General features: G+C 27.1%; 1 protein-coding gene across 1 annotated transcript; it reads left to right on the plus strand.

Moving 5' to 3' along the window:
- The first annotated feature begins 303 nt into the window (after positions 1 to 303).
- Positions 304 to 25,111, plus strand: grnd (grindelwald). Its single transcript, XM_088188158.1, has 5 exons — positions 304 to 651; positions 6,510 to 6,730; positions 20,251 to 20,328; positions 20,399 to 20,565; positions 22,700 to 25,111. Exons 2-5 carry the CDS (start codon positions 6,523 to 6,525, stop codon positions 22,925 to 22,927), a joined length of 681 nt encoding a protein of 226 aa, XP_088044284.1. The 5' UTR covers positions 304 to 651; positions 6,510 to 6,522; the 3' UTR covers positions 22,928 to 25,111.
- The last annotated feature ends 396 nt before the right edge of the window (positions 25,112 to 25,507 follow it).

The following is a 25,507-nucleotide window of genomic DNA, read 5'->3' on the forward strand; positions in this document are numbered from 1 at the left end:
ATGAAAAAAAATTTTTAATACGCTGACAATGCACATTATTTTTTTTAATGTCAGTTAAGATGAGCTGGTTCGGTTTATATATTATAATTTAATTTTATTATTCCAATATGATTTTTTTTTACTATTTATTATTATTGCGTGTATTGTTTGATGTCAAGTCACAATAATCCTAATTTAATTTAAATAGATTTAAAAAAATTAAAAAAATGATTTTACATTTTATTAAGCATTGATCACACGACAAAATCTAGTTGTAACCATACCTGTCATACATCGCTATGCGATCGAGTCGGAATCAGTTGGTCTCGGTGCCTAACGCTCGACGAACGGCTCTCGCGCAAACAAACGCACAGCTTCTCAAATTGTAACGGATAATAAAATTATCGGAAACGCTCAAATTTCTACACGCGTGTAAAAATGTTCAAATTGAACATACACGCAGGCTATGAACCACCGGGATTTGTTTAAAAACTAACTGTAAGGCTAAACACTGCAGTTTTAATTGTGAAAGTTTCGAATCAAAGTGTGTGTAACAAGCGTTTCACAAAACTAACTCCAAGGCCATGATTGACCTCAGTTTCCGTGTGTAAAGGATGCCTTCGCCCGAAGCAGAAGAGTCAATCGTTTAGATTGTAAAAAAATAAACATTTGGTGAGTAAAAAAAATGATATAGGGGGAGATTTATGTGAAATGGAGTTAAACGTTTCTAAACTAGTATGCTGTAATGCTAATATACAAATTAATACATAATTAACTGTTTTAAGATGCTAATAACCACATACTTATTTACTGCTATATTCAAATAAATATATCGTAGTATAAGAGTAATTTTGCAATAAAATAAAAAATAAAATACCGAATAATTATATTTCAAAATAATGTCGGTTTTAAAAAAAACATAAAAATATTACGAAATAAATTAATTGAACTCCACTATTAAAGAAATAATACCTTTTTGTGTATGAGCTACTTTAAAGCCGGTTATTGTAGCTGGACTTTCAATAACCATTGTGTTTGAATACAAAGTCTCCAGTGAAAAAAATATTTAAAAATAGTGTTTTTAATTCATCGTTTGGATTCAACTAAAAGTTGAAGTTATTTATAATAACTATGTCTATTTCGTTTATAAAGTAATAAGAGTGGTCCCTGCTGAACTTTGAAAGGGGTGAAATATTCCTTTGATGTGTAGCCTCCATACCTTTACCAACTTCGGAATAATAACGATTTCTGACTCGACTTTGCAGACCGATCTGGATTCCTTATGGAGTTGCGCTGCTGACAACCATTTAGCTATCAGAAGCGGGAAGTGCCGTGCCGTGTCGTTTTCCAGGTTTTCATTTCCAGCGGAATTGTCTGTCTAGAGAGATTTCAAGCTAAGGGCTCGAAATTACGTTCGAGAGGAAATGGAAATTCTACATTTCAATAATATTTGTTCCAAGAGTCTTCTCGATTGCTCTGCTTTGATATATGCAACGCTTTTCACTTTGTAATCTTAAATCAGTATTTTTAATTCAAAAAATATTTAGTTATTTCCCTGTTCTGTATCACAGCGCCTTTTTATTAGAATGGATTATGATTTGCTTTGCTTTTCATTGCTTAGGTACATTGAACTATTCTCAAGAATTTTATTTCAAAAAAGCGTTTTAAGGCAATTTTTCATGTCGGTTCTAGCGAGTTGCGTTGATTTTAGAATCATTTTTTTTTGTTTATTTTAACTAATATTCGTAAATTTTAATTTTAATTTTTTTCCAACGACCTCAAAGTTTTGCATAAAAAGATTTTATTGCTAATTGAAAAAAGCCTTTATTAGATAATAAAAATCTATGTGTAATTGTATGAATATTTAAAAATCTAATAAATTAACAATGGCGATTTTTCTATCGTGTCTGAAAGATCATAATTAATGATTACTAAATAATTATGATTTGAATCGATCATAACAGTTTAGCTTTGCCTTGATTTTCCTAATCTTACGGATGAATATCGTGAAGAATAATTAAAAAATCGAGCTAGATCGTACATATCTGGTCATAGAGAGTATATACACTATTCGGAGTATTTTTTAAAATACTGCATGTAAGAACATGAGTATTGGACAACTCCATAATTAGCACTATTGAAATTTTTAACTGTCTATCGAATAGTATTGATTTGTTCTCAGCTAGGTATGACAGTTGGTAGACGCATTCTGTTTTATATAAACGTATCTAGTTATTCTGTAAATATATTCTTTAATGTATTTTGTTAATATTTTTTCTCTTTACAATATGCATTGGTATAAGACTACTATGTCCAGCACATGTATTTAAATAAATATATAAAAATACTGCCCCCCCAGGAACTGTACCAACACTAGAAATCACTGGTTTAATATATTAAACTTTATTCGAGTTAAAATAATATAAAATATTTGCAGACTCACTTACGTATACAAATATAAAAATAAACATGATATCTAAAAGTCTTTAAAAATAATTACTCAAATAAATTTTATCAAAGAATTTCGATTTCTATTCATAAAATGCTGTTCGCTCTCTAATTGCGCCGTAAAATATTATTTCGATACATTATTGCAAATAGTATAAAAGAACACATATTGAGTTGTTAGTGAAAAATCGCAAACAAATGTAATTGTTTCCATAAATATATTTATTTTATTTTTATTCTGTGACGCACTGAGTTTGCCTGATTATTTGTAACTCAAAATTCTTACTTTTTCCCGATGACATAAAAGTATTTCTAAAAAAAGATTTCACTGCGGATTGTACAATATTTTAATTTGAGATTGAAAATATATTTGCGTTGTAATCTACAAATAGATTGCCATTCAGTATTAAATAAAGTCATTCTATGACTATTTTAGAGAGAAAAAACCACTTAAATTTGATTATATAAACGATAACAACGTGCTCCATAGCACAGAAATTATAAGCAATTTGGATACATATAGCAACACATCTAATAAAATCTGGGATTTTTGTGATGTGCGCAGCAAATGAGTAACTTATTATATATTAACCTAGTATAATATTTAAAAGGTATAAAAGTGTTTCTCAGATACATGTACATCAAAGAATATAAATCATATTTATTTTTAATTCTCACAAGGTATGCTGGGATATGATTCTCTTGAGTCACATCGACGAGTGTACTCGGGAAAGTAATTCATCACGTTGCTAATAAAGAATATTCACAATCCGGAGTTTTTATGCGCCATCAAATATCCAGCTGTTACGTTCGCAAATATTGTTTGAAGTATGGATTTATGGGATTAGCTATCTGAATTTTAACCATCTGTCGAATATTTAAATAAATTAAAATAAGTCATACACACTCTTCATAAAACAAATCATGAAAAACGCGTATGAAAAGAAATCCGACGTATACGTATGACTAATGTGCTTTTATGTTTGAAAATATTGTGAGTTTCTGCAAACTACAATATATCAGACTAATACGCACCAATGAAGCAGTGATATAAGTGGAATAGGAACATAATATACATAGAGTTTAAGGTAAGATTTGCCGGTAACGAGGGAGGCGCATTATCCATCATGATATCGAATTAAGAGCTCGAGGCGGTGAACCAGAAAACTTCATAACGAGGGTTGAACTGAAAAATATATGTGTATGCGTATGCTCCTTTTAAACCGTGCATTTTATTATAAACGAAGTCAAGACCATATGCATAGTTAGTACCGGACAGTAAAGAGTGGCAGATAATTTACAATTTAGTCATGTCCCATATTTACTATACTAAAGAGTAAATATTTATTTATATAAATACAAACGAATACATACAAAGTATTCACAAGAATAATAATGCACAATGCATCAACCAACTGCAAGTATCTTAATGAAAATAAATCAATACGATCCTACAGATAGTTTAAAAAAATCACATAGCAGTGCTTATTTTAAAGTTGTTCAATAATAATGTTCAAGCAGTGGTAATTAAAAGACATTTAAGAACTCAGTATTGCGCATATTCCCTACGAGCAGAATAAATGTGATTTTCAAGTGTCTCAAAGGACTCATATCCCTGAATACCCTGTTGAATATTGTTACACAAAAAATTGATTTATATTAGATATTATGGTTTGATTAATTTTAATGATTAGCAACTTATGTTTTTTATTAAACTTATATTCATTATTTAGTGAAACAACATAACTTATACTTTTAAGTACGAGCGTATCAAACGTAGCAGTATTTTTTGTATTTGTATAGCTTATGAATAAAACTATAATGCAATACTGTGTCGAAAGCTTTTCCAATATCTAACATTAAAAGACCGGTACTCTTTTTTATATTAAAATTAGAGCACACATGCTTCATCGAGCTATTAAGTTGCTGTTCTCATTCATTAATAAATTTATAGCCCAAAGACTTAAAATCCGAGGTTATGAAAATGTTGAAATTGAAACAAAAAAAATCACAATTGCATTGAGTTGTATTTGTATTTTCATCCAATAAGCAGCGAAATTCTTAAGTTGATCCAATACATAAAAGTTATGATGTTATGTTGTGATAGACTAATTTTAAAGTCTATATTGCTTTATTAATGTTTCGCAGTTTATGTGAGGATTTTTTGGGTTTTGGGTAAGAATCTGACTTTGCATTAAAAATAGATGCTGGAAGAACTGGTAATATATTTTTTTATAATCATATATATTATACATATATAGAAAAATAAGATGTCGCTATGAGGCTGTGAAGTTAAAGGTAGTTGGTCTTCGCTTGCACATTAAGTTGTATTATGGTTATCTCTCCTGGTGCGTCTCTTCTATGGCCAAGTGTCACATCTTTTACTATGCTAGTTTGAGACAACTAGGTGAACCACAGCTAAGAATGTTTGCGGGCCAATTGCATCACTTCATTGACACATTCACGAAATGTGTCTCCGGCTTAAAATAATAACTTTGGTGAACGGTAACTAAAAGATAAGAATTATGCACAGGGTAAATCCAAACAATGATTGTTTTTTCAGTAGTGCTTTTGTACAATTAACATCTATAACATCTAAAGTGGTCCATGCAATGTTTTTAATTATTAACGCAATAGTTTGTCCTCAATTTAATTTATTGTTTTAATTTATTTCAAACGGTCATTAAAATTACCTCTAAAGTAGAGCAAATTGTGCAGGTAGTTGAAACCTCTATCTACTAAAAAATGATCTCTAAATCACAGTAACACATCCCTAGTTTATAAACTCACACCCCCTCTTTGACCCTCGCTCGTTCACGCAAGCCATAATATTTCGATTTCGCGGCGGTCTCTTGGCAACGGTTGTCTGCGTTGGCACAACACCGGCGAGGTTTCACTGTTTTGAAATTGTTGACTGAGTTCATTAGCCCATTTGTGGCTCGCATTCCATTCGAGGCGATCGATTCGACAGGACTGGTCGATTCGGCCGTTCTCTGGTGCCATTGTTGCAAATCTACACCCGGAAATGCACATGCCGCGAAGGTGCATGGTCGCATTCGCCAACCAATGATTAAACCTTAGTCGTATATCTGGATTCTATAATATGGACTAGTCAATTTAAGGTATGACTTTCAAGTAGCACAGAGTTCTAGGTAAAGCTATATTTAATTCAAGATCTAAATTATCATCGCTGACTATCAAACGGTGGGTAGGGGAGAAGTTAAGTAAATTCATGAAATTATAAATTGTTTTTTAAACACAACATATTGAATATGTATCTGTTTTTATATTGATATATAAATATGATATTTATATTTATATACATATTGCGATGTTGGGATCGTCATCTTGGGTTTAATCTAAACCTAAGCCGCTACAGACTTTTCAGCTGCATTGTCTTTGATTCGATCTTATGATTTAATAAATAGTCTTGTATTTATTGATTTTTTATATCACTTAGGAATTTGGTTTGAATGCTTATTTTCCGTGATAGTTTTCACATTCTTATTAGTTTTCCTTTTACCTTTTTTCTTGAAGGAAATTAATACTTATCTATTTGTTATATTTATATTTTTCTTCCACTTAAATTGTAAAAGTTTTAATTTTTTTTGCCTTAAATTATAACCACTAAAAAAAGCTAAATTTAAAATTGTAAACATGAAAATGTCTTCAAGCAAGTGACATGTATTGTATATGTGTATAGTGATATATTTGTGGAATTATTTATATTATTGAAATCAAAGTTTTACAAAAAAAATATAATATATTACAATCTTGAAAAAAATAGTTTTAAAATGTTTTTTGCTTAGTTAATTTTATAGCACAATATCTGCTGCTTTCATAATTGACGATATTTTGCTATAATCCAGGTAATGTTACTTTATTATCGTAATAAATTACAAAACAATAAATATTTAATTAGTTAAACTGACTTTTTTTCTATTGTATAGTAGTAGTTTAAGATTCGAACTCCTGTTTTATTTTTCCTCCCAATATATTATACACCCTATTATCAGCCACTTATATCTTAGCTATTCAAATTAATTGAGCTTTTTTTTATTGCTTGTCATATTATTTTCCAGGCGCCCTTCCAAGATGGGTGTTCCACTCTTGATTATTTTCGCACTGGCTTCGACCATCAGCGTGGACAGCTTGTCACTCAGGGGGGTCAGGTGTGGCCAGCTGACCTGCGACCTCCATGACTACTGCTCCCCCTTAGAAAGTAGATGCTCGCCGTGCTCGACAATATGTGACGACTCCAACCACAACTACGACATGTCGATGTGCCTCAAAGAATGCCAAGGTGAGTCACTGTAAAGGCTGTATGTGTACTGTAACTCTTTTTAGGCAAACGCGACATTGTCTTGTGCTATAAAACACTTACTAGAAAATTTAATAATATTCATAATTATATACATTTTAAATAAATGTAAATTAACGATTTTCCAATATAAAAAAAATAAATATATATAATTTTTATTATACATAAGTATATATTATAAAATAAAGCTTAAACTTACCTAGTAACTTACTATGGTACTCGTTGCTTCGACGAGTGGCTCCATTGCACCTGTTCATTAATGACATACATACGGCCATTTAGAACTTAGAATATGTATTATATGCTGTTGACCTAAAAGTGTGTTCGAGTATTCGCACATTACAAAAAGAGAACCGGCTTAAAGAAACTGCTGTATTAAATCAGATAATCGCTGAAGTCTGCTGTAATGCGTCAAAGATGCTCATATGTTTGACCCTTTCCACCCTATGCTCACCATATAATATGCAACCAAGTTGGGTCACTAGCAACGAATTAATTAAAACGATACGACAGTTGATTATATATATATTTCAATACATTTTATGAAATTATTCACGTCTATCCGAATTTTTAATCGAAAAACGCAAATGCGTACCGCCGCACTTCGTCGTCTATCGACACTGAAAAATATTATTGTTGGATTTAAAAAATATTCAAAATTTTTAAGCCTACAAAAAAATTGAATATCGGTTTTTTCTTTACGAAAATGCAGCTTAACCCCTTGCACGCTCTTCATATGGTGGGCTAGTAAATCTATATGTTTTTTAATAAATCTAAAGGAAGATAGTCCATATTAGCTTTTAAAATCAGTTTGCTTTATTGTAAAACGATTTCATCATTATAATTATTATAGTTTGTGGTCGAACAATGAGATAATGTAAAGTAAATCATTTATTTCAGTTAAAAAAGAGCGACCCTATTACCACAACTAATTATTAGTGAATTGCTCATTTATCGTTGAAATTCGTATAAATCTGTCACAATCAAATTAAAAAAAAATTTTTGGCTACCAATTTATTTGTTACTGAAGTGCTGATTTATTCATAGCTAAGTAAGACAGACAGTTTGATCCACCATATTGTTTCAAAATGTCAGCTATGATAATAAAGTCAAATTTTAAATTATAATAAAAATACATAAAATATAAATTAAAAAAAAATAGTATGAAACTGTCGTAATTTTATTTCGATTTACATCAAAGCTTTTTTAAAACAATAATGTAAATATCACGATTGAGTTAGTCAGCCATCTTGATTCACGGTCTTGTTTCAAAATGGTGGCTGTTGAAAATAAAAGATTTATAATATTTTAAATATAAAAAATGAATACATTTAATTTTTATTTATATTTTATAGTTAATATGTATTTTTTTTAAATATTTGAGTCACCAACAAACTTAGCTATATTGACAAGATTTATTTAAAAACATATTTTTTGTGTCAAAAAAAGTTGTTCTTATTTGTTAAATTCATACGCAATGTACAACAATCTTACAATAAAATATGTGTGCTTAGAGGAACCCTTAATAAAATTAGTATTGATCTTATATCTTTTGTTGGGATAAAATGTATTATATTGTATACGTTGTTAAGGGATGGCGTTGACAATCTATTGTTATCGGTGACTAGTGTCCTAAAAAATTGCGATAGCGTCTCTTATTTCTGACCATCCGACAAAGTGCTTGATAATGCATACAGAAGAATTTTAATTATAATAGCAGTCATGCCACCCTTGGTGAATATGAATGCTTCGATATGTTTACACCACTTGAAAGTTGCTTTATTAAATACATGCTACGTCGGCAATGTAATGAATTGTATCCTAAAGCTCTTGGCAAATAGGCACTATGATACAAACAAGGAGTACTTCGCAACTACAATTGAACCATATTCAAAAACCTTACAAACCAACGTAGCTTATATTTAGAACGCGAATCGTCGATACATTGTTAGAGTGGCACGTTCTCTGCATAACATCTTCGATGCCTTATCGCAAACTTTAGCGATATGCATACTAAATCTCCATTCCTACTCGAACGTCACTTCCACGACTTCGATGATATTTCTGGTTAAACCACTTCAGCCTAATTATTTATTATATAAGGTAATTCCTCCAGACAAAAATATCTTGAAAGTGTAAGAATGTGACACTTGACAGTGCTGTTAATATAAACTAAAGTGTTGAACTAACATTCTTTCAATCCCCCGCCGTCAAGTGACGGTGATTTTTAGGCCAAATTATGCGTTTTGTTTATATTATATGTTTTTTTTATTTTAAGCAGCTGCAAACGATTTTTAATTTGATTAACAACAGTCGTTGAAAAAAAAAGTGTTCATCGATAATGCCTTAATTTGTTTTAAATATATTACTTGCGGCTTATGATGCGATAAAAATATTCCATATGTATCTATTGGATCAGAGATGTTATGTATTTAGATCATCGAAGCTGGGTCCTAACTATTTTTTTAGGTAGCACATTTTTCGATATTCATATTATTCTGCAAGCTCATCTTAAAAGTATTATATTATATATAATAGTATTTATTATATTTATTTTTAATTTCTATAATTTATTAGTAGATAACATATTTAATTGTATATTAAAATTTTAATAACAATAGAAATAAATCAATTAAAATCTGTACGAATTTCTTAGCAACGCGATTAAAATTAAAACTGATCGCTTAATATGCTTTTAATTCTGTATGTAATTAAGAAAAAATTCTGTATTTTATACACAAATTAAAAATCACGAATACAGCAAGCTTAATATATATATATATATATATATATATATATATATATATATATATATATATATATATATATATATATATATATATATATATATATATATATATATAATGCTTTTAAATTTACAATATTTATCAAAAACTGATCGCCTAATATGCTTTTAATTCTGTATGTAATTATGAAAAAATTCTGTATTTTATACACAAATTAAAAATCACGAATACAGCAAGCTTAATATATATATATAATGCTTTTAAATTTACAATATTTATCAAAATTATTTTTTTATTTATTAATAGTTCTTGATATCGTCTCAGTATTCCGAGGCGGTGATAAAAAGAGACAAACTTTTCTAAAAAGCATGGACTTTATACAATCTTGTATTTTTTTTTAAATGTAGATGCGGTGATTGAATATTAAAATGTTTTGCAGTCTATATTACAACATAACATGCATAATAAAATTTTGCAACATCGCTCACTAAAATTATGATTCATCAAAATGCAATTTATTTCCAATGATACATAAATTCCTGTAATGGACAATAAATATAATTAATTAAAACAAAACCCAATAAATAACAAAAATTAAAACAAGATTAATAAATACCGAAACTTATTGATTTATTTGCTGTTGTTACTAACAGTTGTTTCTATAAAATAGTCGATTTAATTATTTTGATCATATAAAAAAATATCAATAATGGTGATAAAATTAGTTTTAAAATTGTATGTATAGAAATATTTATCAATATTGTTTCTAACTAGCGACTATTTAACAATATTGTTTCTAACTAGCGACTATTAGCGACTATTAAGCATAACAAAAAATAGTAAAGTGGAAAAAATGATTATAAAATTAAAACCTAAATAAAGTTAAAAATAAATATTTTTTCTTATAATGTATATATTTTATGTGAGATATAAATATTTTAATGACTACAATGACTATCGTATTGTAATAAAATTTCCACTAAAGAAATACTGACCATAATTTAGTTTAAAAAGAGCTGCGTCTTTCCGGATGTAAGTGTACATTGTTTACATTATCAAACGTCTTTGGCGATTTCTAATTCTGCTTGAATGACGATTAAAGTCGACTAAAAAAGCACATTTATTTTCATGTAAAAAATAGTATCTTTTACACACAAAAAAATAGCTTAATAATATAACGTACTATATTTTATAAATAAAACTTCAGTGACGGTTAAAAAACAGTGGTCTTAAAGAAAAATTCTATAGCTCGAGCTATGTATTAACCTAATATTTAAATGCATGTACGTATGAAAATGTATTTTGCCCCCATTTTACGTTTAACAACTATGCGATAATATAATTCTAACAAATCAGCGTAGACCACAATAAAAAATATACGGGCAAAAATTAGTTAACGGCAAAACCTAGCTTGTAACAATGGTTCAACTTTTGTATCGAAAAACTATGCCAATATTATTCTTGATAGTTAAATACTAGTTTTAAACACGAAAAAGTTGTTTGAATTTAATATGAAATCATTTATTTTAGATGAAAATATAAATAATATTATTTTTAGAAGTTTTACTTTGCATTATAACATATATTTAATATTAAATTAAATTTTAAGCAAAGAGCAATGGCGTAAGCAATCGCTTATGAATAAATAAAAACAATAATAATGAAATACAATTCACTGTATCAATCCTTCTTAGAATATAGAAAGTAATAATAAAAGTTGAGCTATGTCGTTATGTGTATGTAGTACTCTTATATGAAATAATATACTTTTTTTACGGTATTAGTGCCATATATGATACAAATAAATAATACTTGCTTTGTATATAAGCATTGCATTTTATCAACAAAATTAAAAAACATTTGCTTTTTAATTTTGTAGTTAGTTACTTAATTAATTAGATGGATGTTTTGAAAGTACTGAAGGCCGTCTTGAAGGTTTTACATAAGCAATCGTTGCACATATACGATATTATTTTATGCATGAGTAAAGAAAATATTAACATAAATAACTATTATATTAAGCGCTTGTTTTGCTTATTAACGTATGTATTTATTTAATTTCGTTTGACATATTATCTTTCAAGAAAAAGGTTGTAATATAAATAAGTCAACCTTACGCTATAATATTAAGAATAAACTAAATTATTGGTTTGGTATAAATCATACAACATACTACTCAGCTTAAAGTAAATGGATCTTGAATAAATTAATACGAAATATATAAAATGATTGATACGTATCAGTGATGTTTATTTATCTTAAGTCAGCTTTGTCTGACAACGAATCAGACATTACTTTTAAAAATAAGCAAATATAAAATCGTCATATTCACTAGAGGTACTTTATTTCTTGAACTACAAGAGAAAATGGGAATTTGGAGCGACTAGTTGTGATTAAAAATATTGAAAGCCGTTTTATAAAAGCAGATAGAGAATTCTTAACAATGTGTTATATAAAAAGATGTGATTAAATTGATACTATACATTCGTTATTTTTTAATGTTATAAACGTTTTCCGAGGACGTTTACAAACACGAATCAGACTGTGCAAACATTTTGTGTGTAATACACAATAACGCATACTTTAATGCAAAATACAGCATGATCCAATATGTTTTTATTTATATTAGAAAATAAATCACTGAACATTACAAATTAATTTATCTTAGGTGATGAGCGCTCTATACAATTTGTCAGCGAATATGGTTCTATTACCTGGAATCCCAGCATAACAAAGTATTTATTATTGTTAGAGATAATCAAGAGTTTCTTAGATGTATATCACATATATTAAGGAATTTCTGGAAGTAGACGTAATGGCCTTCGATAAGGTTTATTATGGGTTATTAGCTAGAAAAAATCGGACCTCCGTCACTCACATGTTCAAACTCCCGAGTTATTTAAGCTATCGTGACAGTTTATAACCTATGGCGGACGATTATCGAAAAAAATAACTCATCCCTTTGGGGGTTCTTCAAGGGTCCAACCATAACGCTCTGCTCTTTAAGTTATTTATTAAGACATAAATACTGCAGTTACAAATTTAAATTTTATTTTCTATGCAGATGATTAAGAATTGTTCAGATGCATTCGATCTGTTGCAGACTCCTTCTATCTATCTTTCAATAAAGATCTCAGAATTACTTTTGCGTGCAAGTGGATATTCTCTCTACACGTAAACGACGTCTGTAAAATACCTAAATCCAGAGATGCTCGGTTTTTTATGAGGAACACTATTATTCGTGTCCTTTACGAGAGTTTAGTTTGCAGCATTTTTGAATCAAGATATATAATTTGAAATATCTGAATACTCTTTCCTTAATAAAAAACTTTTTGAGATACATTTATAAGAAGTTATTTGGTTATTATCCATTATTGTTTTAGAAACTAAATTAAGGAGAAAAACCTTTAACAATTTTGCCAAAAAACGACAGATTAAGTGGTAATTTGATTACATTTACTTAGAGATTCGGAATCATTGATATGTGTCCTTTAAAGTATTGTTCCTCATTTTTTTAGGATATCTAAGTTGATAATTTCCTTAAAAAAAATCATGGCTCGCGGACCCTTTTAAAATTTAAGATGAAATTTAGCTAGTAATAATATACAGGCTATTGTTAAAACTGTACATAATACTAATAATACTGACCATTGAATAATAAATTCTCCACAAAAGGTAATTCAAATAATGACCAGATAAACAAGCAATTTCAACCATTCACCACGTACCCCAGTTTGAGAAACACTTCTCGAAAACAATATGTGCTTCGACATTTTGTGCTCATATTAAAATTTTATGTTGTTTTTATCGTAGTCATGATATTAGTGGTTTCGCGAGATATTTTTATAGTATTTTCTGGTATGAAAATGACAATTTTCTTTGCTTGTTGGTATTTGAAGGCTATTATGAAGTTTTTAGGGATAAATATAAAAAATTGTATAATATATTATTTTTATACCTTTATTTTGGATGAGTTTCAATTTAGATAAAAATAGTATTACTGGTGTTTTTATACACTGGACAGGGTAAGATTAATTATATTTTTTGTGGTAAACGTGCTCTTTCCATTAAATATCGGTCTAAGGTCCACAATGGCGGCAAGCCCTCTAAAGCAAATTTTCAGGTGTAAGCCAAGGTATTTAAAGTCTGTTTTCCATTTTAAAATACTGGCTTGTTTATTTTGGAGAGGCTATAGACAAATTTGTCTACGTTTTATATTTTTAATTCTGGATAATTTTAATATCCCACTTTCTAAAATTTTTATTTAAGTTTTCAAAAGATATGAAAGTAATATTTTTTGTTCTTAATATATCAATAGTATTATTATATCTCTTTAACTTAACCAATGTTGTAGATTTTATTCGAAACACTACTCATAATAATTCTAAAAATTCTTGCAATTTACACTAAAATAATTCAATAAATGAATTTATTGCCCGTGCATATTTATTAAGTATATATGTGTGTATGTGTGTATGTGCATTGTCCTTTGCTACAATATATTAATTAATGTTTTAATATCTACACTGGCATTTTACTGCGAAAACTCTCGACCCTAGAACTTTCTAATTAACTAACTTGGATATGGTAGTTAACTGACAAAGGAGTATTTCACCACTCCTGGAATTTCTCAAGCTTCCAATGTTACTTATAAGCGATATGTCTATTAAACATTTTACAATTTTTTTTTTTAATATTTAATATTTTTTAATTTTTGCTGCCAGCCGAATTTCATTATTGCTTTGACTAGCTAGAGAAATCTCTACTGAAGACCTCGGAATTACATTTGAGAGGAAATGGAAAGTCTCTCTAAATTTTGATACTGTTTGTGTGAAGTCTTCTAAGATGCTCAGCTTTGATATAAGGAACGCGTTACACTTTGAAAATCCATTAATCATTTGTGTCTTTGATAACACTTAAATAAAACATACATTTCTCCGAATTGTTGTAACGCATTGGGCTTACAATATCAGGTTTCAACGAAATATTAAAAAATAGATATACAGTTAATATAAATGTATTAATTCTATGTTGTGTAGAATATCCATAGACATTGGAATTATATGTTTATTTTATTGCTAAAATTATATTACAAGCGCTAAAAAATACATATTCTACTAGCAACCTACAAATCTCTGTGGGCGTGAGATAAAAATAATGTGTTTCTATTATTATGTATATGATATTTTGCTTATTGTCATATTTTTCGCATGGCAATAATATATCAAAATTATGATATAAATATATATTATATATTTAGAACGGACTCAAGACGAAAACAGCGAACATAATAAACATACAACATACATACATATGTACAAAACTTAAGTGATTAAATACAGATCAATTTTAATGACATGTTTTTCAGAAAGCATTCGATCGTAAAATAAGATTATCAGCAACAGTAATGATTAGATATACATATGTCAATATAAAATCGATGACCTTTTGAATCGCCAGTTGCCAGTTATGGTAATCGTCGATCCAATATGGGTCCTCTTTTTTATCTTCATCAATGATATACGAGTTATAAATATTTATAATTTGCGGATGAGCTATACAAAAATACATGTATCATTCAAGTCAAATCATTTTAATTTCAATATATTTGATTTCTTTCTATTAAATATACATCTCACCTAATTTTCAAGATTTAAAATTCTCCAGCTATTATTATATTTGGCAAAATTAAGTGGTTAGTAAGAGCTATGCATCGAAAAGTTACATAATTAACAGTATCGTTTCACAATGAAAGTTTTATGACACATTTCGTTTCAGCATCCTTAAACATTTGTCGTTTCACAAAAAAATAAAGATGCGAGTATTTGCTCAAAATACACACGGCATACTCGGGCACCGGTCGTATACATAGAAAAACGACATTTAAGTATATTGTTATTATTTAGCGTCAGTGATTTATGATCATTAGAGTGTTATTATCCATCGATTGATGGATAGTTTTTTAGATGTGAACATTTTTTTATTTAATATTCAAATACCATTTAGATATCAATTACACAGTATTGATTATTTGATTATTATCGTTTAAGAAATATTTACTCTTCGTTTAAATAATTATACACCTATTCATCTTTAAAAAAAATCATTAGAGTCGACAGCCATTATTCAATTTCATATATACAATATATACGTACATACATAATTTTTTTCATTTTACATAAATAGTTATTTAATTAAGTAATTCATATTAATTATGTATTAAATTATAAATAATTTTATTCAGTTGCTAACAATATTTTATAAAATATTTAAAAGTTTTATGTAATATAAAATACTAGATGCAATGCTATTTTTAAAAAAATAGAATAAAATAGCAGCAATGATAAATTCCTTTTTTTATTAAATTTGATTTTGGAATTTCAAAAATATTTAGTCATATATGTAATGCAATGTATGTAGTAAAATATGAAGGTATAATACAGGGATGTGAAAGATTTTGGCCTACCCCCTCCCCCTGAGTTTAACCAGAAAATTAATGAAATACTTATCTCTCAGTGGAAAATAAGCAAAAAAAGATTTACTGACATATGTCGCGTTTTTACACTATGTTTTAAAAACATTATAGTTATCCTTACCGATATTACTACGGACTTATAATTTAAGAGTGCTGATCAAAGTATATTCAAACCGAATTTTGATCAATAGGAGGGCGCAAAAACAATTATCACTTCTCAAAAGTCAAAAAGCCATCTCAAAAGCAATAAAATAGTGAACGTCCCATTTTCTAATTTTTACATACATACATTCGCGCGTGTTAGAGCCGTGTTGAACAATGAGTGAGCATTGAAAAGTGAGAAAACAATTAAATTGAATAAATGTCAATACGCACGATCGCGTCCCTCATTCTTACCCGTCGCGGCCGCGATGTGAAAAAATATGTGAGACGGTTCTTATTTATTTTATATGTGCAACGTATTTTTTTTAATATTTTATGGTATAGTTTTTGTTTGCATAATGACCATCATGAATTGCAAAAACATGTAATAAACAATAAAAAAGTATGTATATATTTTTTTTATATTAAAATTTTAATTGTTTAAGTATAATTGTTTTTTAAAAATGCGTGGATCAACCTGTGTAGTGTAAAATATTTATATTCGATGCCTCCAGCGTTCGAGGGAATGTATCGAGCGCTTCTCACCTACCAATGCACATCTATCTATCTACCAACCTGTTGGCTGTATGCATAAGTGTACGCACACACATTCTTACCTGTTTGGCATACGTTATCAACTACGGTGAGTCATCCATGACTCGCGACGTCTGAGATTCATAACGATGCTTACGATTACGACTAGCGATTATACCAAAAATAAGTATTGAAGTAAACGCGCCGCTTTCACTATAGGAATATTATGAAACCCTACCATTTTAATACTGGTGGCTATAAACAATTCACAAGTTCTTTAACCCTTTATATGAATATATTTTTTTCGAAAATTAATGAACTATTTAAATAAATATTTTGAAATTAAAATGAAATTATATTTCTCGCTGTTTTAATTTTTTTTTAATACGTCTCAAATTTATTAAACGTAATTTTTGAAGCCAATAAAAATCTGGACTACCTCTTGATATTATTTTAATACTGTCATACTAGTGAAAGTAGCTTTATATTTTTAAAATAAGCTTCAAGCTCATCATTTCTGTAATACCAATACAGTCTCAAACTTGAAAGACGGTGAGAATCCATAATAATTGAAATACTTTAATTATTCCATAGATAAATTTAACTGATCGGCTTTTTGCCTTGCATATAGATTGCTTTCGTCCACAATCAGAATAAATATTATTTCTGTAAAATAAATTATAAATATATGAAACATCGACCTTCGTAGATTGTGTGAAAACTGCTTTTTCATTCTCTCCTGCTCTAACATTTATTTTAATCCAATTACATATTGAAAGAGATGGTTCGCTTCTTCAAGGGGAAAGGAATTACGGGATACATTGAACTTATCTTCAGCATTTAAGTCTCCTCCGATATCTTAATCCACGGCTCTGTCCATTAATCCACCTTAATCCATCAATTATACCGTCAATTAAATTCATCAAAACTCTTTTTTACATATTTTTACATCTTTAAAAATATAATTCTTTTAATCTAAAAATTAAATTAATTTGAATAAAATTAATAAGAAAATGTATAAATATAAAACAAAAATGTTTTCGTAATTGTCTTAAAAAGTAAAGGTTAAAAACCTTTGCGGAAGTTTCATAATTTAATATTTTACATTTACTTTCCAGTCATTTGAGTTAAGTCTTTCCAACAAGTTTAACCAATGCTTATTTTTATAAATCTTCTAATCTAAAATATTTTCATTAAAAATAAAATTATTTATGAATTGATACAATTCTTCAACACAATACATATTATACTTCAGCATCAGTTATTACTAATTCGAGGTTGTGAACTATGCACGTTGAGTTGATGAAAATAATACATAATGTGGTATAAAGTCATACAGAAATTTCTAATAAATACATATATATATATACGTTTTTTTCTAAATCGACCCAAACTTTCAAAATTTTAATTTAAAAATGTGACGTCACCCACAGACGCGACGAATCAGGGTCTTAAACGCTCATTGGCGCAATTGATATAAAACATTTTTTACAAGCGATTGAGAGCCAACTTCAGGTTGGTAGTTTATTCATAGACTAAAGAGCATTCACAGGAACGAGTAGAGCCAAAAAGGCACTAGCCATCACTATGCACATCAATTGAATTATGGACCTTAATAAAGAAGGTCGATATATGTAGGGTTAATTTACGTTTAGATTTTACCATAAACTCGCGTATAAAACAGTGAGTCAATGTTGAATATCTTTTGCAATTTTTATCACGTGGCTAAGTACTCTTCACTCTACCGGTGTGGAATTTGATTATTGTAATTTGCTTATTTAAAACTTCATATTATTCATAACATATTTTTTTGCGACTTTTCTAATGTTTGCCATATACGTATATACATTTTGCTAAAAAGTGAATTTAAATAAGCTACATTAATTTAAATTATCTTTATTTAATTATTATAAAACTTTTCAGGACTTATTTAAAAATATCTGCATTGAAAAAATTGCATCGCATATTAGTTGCTAAATAATCAAATAGATCTAGGTCAAGAGTAAACCTCTAATTTTAATTACTCATCAATGGTCAGATAGAAACACAACTGTACGTGCCTTTTATTTGGTACGTTCATTATTTGCTATTGATAAAACACGTAAATGTCACATTTGTGCATACTAAGTGTGCCAGTTTGTTTATCAATCAGCTATAAATAAATCTCGACAATAAGTAATAATTTCGTAAATAATTACATTTTTTTTATTATTATTTTATTGAAAAAAAAATACAAATCGTTCCTCTATGCTGTTTAAAGTTTTAAGCAGCGTTGATTTTAAATCGTAATTGTGACTTTAAAAATAAGAACAGTAATTTAATTAAAGTGAAACACTGTCTGAACAAACCCAACTATACAGCAAAAAATACGTTGATTTAATTGCTATTTTATCACATGACTTTGGGAGCAGATCTTAAAATTTCAGAAGACAACAACTGCATTTCAGTTTATTTGATATTCTATTCTCGGTCGACATCAACAATTTGATATAATGTATAAATTTAAAATCAGATATCAATAAGTAGCATAATTTTGATTATACTAAACGTAGAAAGTGCTTCTTAAACGCCCAACCATATTGCAAAAAATCTTTAGTCTATAACTATAACTATATAAAATGTGAGTTTTCTAGAAAAATTCAATGCTATTATTAGTTTTTCAAATACGTTTCGGAGTGACGTATGAATTCATAGTAAACGTGATTGCTCTTAGCCGAATGAGTCATTCCTCCTCCGGTTGACCATGACAACGCGGATCAGGTTTTTGTAACGAGCACGAAATAAAATAATATTGTAGAAACAATTATAGTTACATATAAAACACAATATTAAAAAATTATATATACCAATTTCTTTATCGTATTATAATAATAAAATTTTAGAAATACACCTGTGAATACTTACTTATATTTCGTCAATAAAATGTGATCCTTATGACGTACAACCATATATGCTATATTATTTATGGGCATGTACAATTTTTCTGCTGCAATTGATTTAAATATTTATATGGCTATTTTTGTCATGAAAATTTAATAATCTGATTTATATGTATGCGCTCATTTTTAATATGTATGCTCATTTTGAGACATAGATGATCTATATTTTAATAATTATATATATAGAATTTTTTATTTATAATATTATATTCTAGTAAGGACATTTGCGTTCAATTTCACATAATTTTATATTATTATGTATGCATATACAATTGCTTGCGATTCAACATTGTTTATTAATGTATATGCTGGAATTTTTATTTCAATAAACATACTCAGGAATGATGACATTGTAGGTAGATAATGAAAGGAAAACTTATCTAACGTTAATGCTATTTAAATTGGCATATTAAGCAAATATATTTTATTAAATACATTTAATGCAAAATAAACTTTGTAGTATATTAGTATTATTATTGTAAATCTACCATTGAAAAATAATTAATGCTTAAAATTCTAAGATACATGTCTTTAAATAATTTCGATTATATTTACTTAATTTGTATAATAATATTACATACATATATCACAACTTACTTAATTGTTATAATTTAATCTTTGTTACAAAGATCAATTAAATTAATATGTAATATTTTACTATTTTAGATTATCTACATGATATGCGCTATATAAAAAGAAGCGAGAGTGCATCATCGGGATTCGACGAAGTAGAATCGCAGAAAGGTATTATTGTTGTTAATTTGAATGTATCAATTATATATTTGTGTTATATTTCAATGTTTTAATTTTATAGCCGCAATACAAAATCTGCAGATGAAAAATTCAGTGATGATCGTAATTGTTTCAATAATCTTAGCGTTGCATTTGGCCTTCTTCGGATTCAAGTTCTTCCGCTTCATGAAGACAAACTATAAGAAATTATCCTGGGCTTGGATACGCAAGAAAATGCAGTCTCCGAAGGTATAATATGACCATGTAAAAATGCGTTTCTTGCACTTATGATTGCTGCTGGTGTTTGCGCGTTTTAATATAATAATAATATATTGTATGTATTGCATCATAGGTTTGATAGTAAATGCACTAAAACTATGTTCCACTAATAACCAATCATTTCTAAAAGTTATCCTACAATATATATTAAAATGTTATTATAAGAAAAATAAATATATTAAAAAAACTGCATCGAAAAGAAAAAATCTGATGTATTTCGTTGTAAAATCAAATTTAAATATGCTAATTTTAAAAATTAAAAATATTTCTTATAAATAATATAGAATTTTTTTACACAAATGTAAATTAACGCAAAAATAGTAAATTAAATATTTTTGTTTGCTTGTATTAAAAAAAAGTAAGAGTCGTAAGATCAGAAGATTGCAAAGAATGTCACCCTATTAATGTACTTTCTCGGTTTTTGACTATTTTTAAACTTTCTACATAGCAAGACATATTATATTTAACAATATTACGTCTTACTGCAATTAATTATATTAATTTAAACTTCTGTTATAAGATTATTATAGATACAGGATAATACGTATATTAAAATTAAATATAAGTTTCTGGTTTAAAACCATTTTCTAATTTATAAGAGATATTTGAAAAGTTCAAAACATAATATAAAATTAAGCTTAGGAATATTTATAATTTACTAATATGCTTAGGCATTTTACGTATATAATTTTTTTTGTGCCCCGAAAAAAAAACATTAATCGAATTATTTATACATTATGCAATAAAAACCTGCTAGTGCTTCATTCAGATTTCTGAATTTATAAACATATAGTTATTAAAATAATATAAATAATATAAAATAGTTATATTTTATAGATACTTGTAAAGGATCACAAGCTTCACATCAATATCTAACACATATTTTATTAAATTTATTTATAAATGAAATTGCTAATATTTTCTTTGATGTTTCTATTTTGTTAATTGCCGTTGAAATAAAACCTTGCTAAACAATTTATTATATTTTTATACTCATATTACGCAAATTAACCCTTTTAATATTTATATATATAGAAACGCTTATTAAAAGTTTCTCGTTTATAGCCATTTTCTATTTAAAAATACTACCTTTTACAGAGTAAAATAAGAAATACACGAATGAATTATATAAGTTATTATGCTTAAGGCTATTTATAACTATTTACTAAACTGGAAATCTGGGGATACTTAAATAAATATGCCACTAAAACAATATTTTTTATGTATATACCTAAATTTGAGTTTGGTTTTATCGTATCACCAATTCTAAGACGATTGGAATAATATAGTCTTGCGTAAAAAAATTGTATTCTTTGCTATGGCAATGTTCCTTAATTGTTGTTACTATTTTTATTTTTATCGCGTTGTTTAAATGTCTTTAAGCTTAGAAAAATTGAATTGCTTATTATAATTAGCTGTTTTTATAGTAAAGAATTTTTATTTGTTAGTATAGTGTATTTAAGTTTCGAGTCTAAAGAATATTAAAATGTATGACATTACTAAGTCAGTGTTTTTATAAAGGAATGTAATTAATATATAGAATGATTCTTGCCTTACAAAGATTTTTTTCCCTCATTTTACATAAAGTAGTATGGAAAGAAATAAAAATAAATTCTTGCTTTTTAAAATCATTGACTTGTATAGTTCAACGCTTTTTTTATAGCTAAGAGAAAATACCATCAAGATTTTAAATATTAAATAAGATTCGATTACGAACCAGATAAACTCTTTATAATATAAAATTAATAGTATAGGATAAATAGTGTATTATTTATAAATAACTTATTGAGTAATAAATATATTAGATTTATGTTCTTTATTTATCTTAGGTGTCTCTAAAATATTAATAATTTAAAGTATTTCCATAAATGTAATTTTATGATATATTTATTATATTAATATTGCGATTTACAACATCGTTGTTTTGCAACTTATTAATTGCATTAAACATGTTTAATGTACTAATGAATATATGCATATCAATTACGATTTACAATACATCACTATATGCATATTTATTTTAAATGGAATGTATTGTTGATTATGTACTTCATATGCGACTTTACAAGTTTGTTGTATTCATGGAAAATATTTTATCTTTCAGAAGGCCGTGCCGAAGACCATGGTTGAAGTGATCGACTCAAGAAAGAATGAAACGTCGACCGCCATTGCTTCAGAACCGCAATCATTGAATGTGCAAGCTTTGCAAGTGGCCACCACAACTCCGAGACGCCAAGCCGCTGAAGATGCATCTCTGGATTACTCATATGATAACATGGCTTTGAATTTGACTCCACCGCCTCAGACGGCTTCTAGGCAGGTCCAGATTTAGCGCACTCTAGACATCTTACCGACAAGATTTAATATCATGTCTTTCGCTCTATTCTTGAATCTGAGAGATAGGTTTCAATATCGGCCGTTTTGATTACTCTTGATCTAATCATAGATTAGATTAAGTCCGAAAAGAGGTGAACCGATGATAATATAATTAAATACTAAGTATATTACACATATATATAATGTAAAGGTTTACACCTGAAATATGTAATGATATGTTATTATTATTATAGTATGTTTCCATACATAACATTCCATTTTAATTTTAATTATATATTAATCTAATTTTTAAAATTAAGTTAAAAATATGGGGGAATTATCAACATATAAATAAATATTAAATTCAGTATATATGTTTATTAAGTGTAACAATTTATTGGATTTAGTATGTCATTATATTTAAAAGATTTTTTTAACTATTACATTATTTTTCCATGCATTACATTCCATTTAATTTCCTGGTCTAAAATTTAAATTAAGTAAAAAATCATTGATTGTATTAATTAATATGAAATATGTATTAAATGTTGGCATATGTCATTATTATAAATTAAATTTAAAAACTGTTACATTTCATAATGTATTCATACATAACATGCCATGTTGAATTAAGTTACTGTAAAATAACCAATAATCATATTAATCAAAATATGTATGAAAGTATTTTGCACTTAATGGATTTATAACATTAATAAATGTATTATATCTTAAAATAATATTAACATTAAAATAACAATTTGGTCTAATACTTAATAAAAATATGGGGGAGCCAATTATCGCACTTATAAATATTATTAATATGTAAAATATATGTTAATATATATATATAAACATATATAATTTAATATCATTATACATATACAATACGTATACATATTTAACCCTCTAATATGTGTCATAAATGTTTGTTATTAACTTTGCACCAAACTTAATTATTGAATTTCAATTACAGCTTTGTTTAACATTTAAAGCAGAATAAGACATGTGGGAGGGTCGATAATTTATATATTTGATTTTTAATTACACATTATTGATATATATTACATGTGATTATTTTGTATTATTAAATATATTATATATTCCAAAATGATCTAGAAAAATAATGAAATTAAACCATATATATTTATGTTCTTACACATATATATATTATATATAGAGATATATAATTTTGGAGATTATTTAAATAAAATTTAATTTTTTTGTAATATTTTAACTAAATTTTAGACTCATTCTATAAATATGTCATATTTATAATATAGTTTTAAAAATGTGTACATTATAATAAAAAAAAACCTTATCAGTAAACGTCCATTAGTTAAGTATTAATTAATATGAAACTTTGTATCTTTGATACATGTAGTTTTAAAAATATAATATAAAATATATGTAATTATATATCGTATATACTCGATGTATTGAGTAATTTTAAAGATATTTTCAACTTAATACTGAAACAATAATTCCAAATTTATATGATAATCTAAATGAATTTTATACATTATATATCTGAATAACAATATAAATTTACTAAAATTCACATTAAACAAAATTATGTTTCAATACAGTAATAACTTTTATTTTAAATTTTAAAAATAATCAGAATTTTATATTATTTATCTTATATGCTCATTAAAATCTAGAATTTATTAGTTTCAGTGATATAATATATTGATAATTTAACAATGAGTGAGATGTATATGATAATGTTATTATGCACAATATCTATCTTTCTTACAAGTCAATATTATTTTTACATATAAAGTTGTCACATTTTTTCAATGCACAAAGCCATGCATTAGCAAGTATAAATAAGAATTTTTCATCAACGCATAAGGTTGATTTTAATGAATATAATATATAGTATTGATATTTTATCCACTTAGATTATAATAAATACAAAGTATTAATAATATTATTGAAATTAATCAAGTATTATGTATGCGTAAAGTTATAAATTGTATTATGATTATGATTAAATCGTATTCTTAGCAGGTACTAATTAATGATTGAATCTGTATTAGCAGTAAATACAATATTTTATAATATAAATGTAGTGTTTATGATATATAATCATATCTTATTGATTTTATACAGCTTGATATTATGTATTGTATTTGTATAACGCATCGGTGTCTTGAAAATTATGGGATTTGTGTATAAATAAAATGCATATATTCATGAATTGAACTTTTATTTGATACAGTAACACTACACATACATATATTATAAAGCTGGTAATCGTTATTTTTACTTTATAAGCTCTTTTCCCTTACAATTAATATCCTCAGATGAATACGCTAATCAGTTTTTTCAACAGTCGATTATATCATCTTACATTTTAAACACATTTAATATAATATTTACGTGGTTAAATATGCACTATTATTTGGAACATAGTATGCTAATAATGGGTATAAATAAAAATATAAAGTCCAAGGGATTCTAACTCTTTCAAATATCATATAAAATATATATATATAATATAATACATATAGAACAAAAATATAGTTTTTCACTTAGTTTTGATATTAAAAAATATAATATTTTATTTAGTTTAGATGTTGAATTTGAAATA

This window comes from Plectrocnemia conspersa, unplaced genomic scaffold, assembly GCF_051122295.1.
Source record: "Plectrocnemia conspersa isolate PC_06_02 unplaced genomic scaffold, ASM5112229v1 ptg000006l, whole genome shotgun sequence".
In the NCBI taxonomy this organism is placed as follows: domain Eukaryota; kingdom Metazoa; phylum Arthropoda; class Insecta; order Trichoptera; family Polycentropodidae; genus Plectrocnemia; species Plectrocnemia conspersa.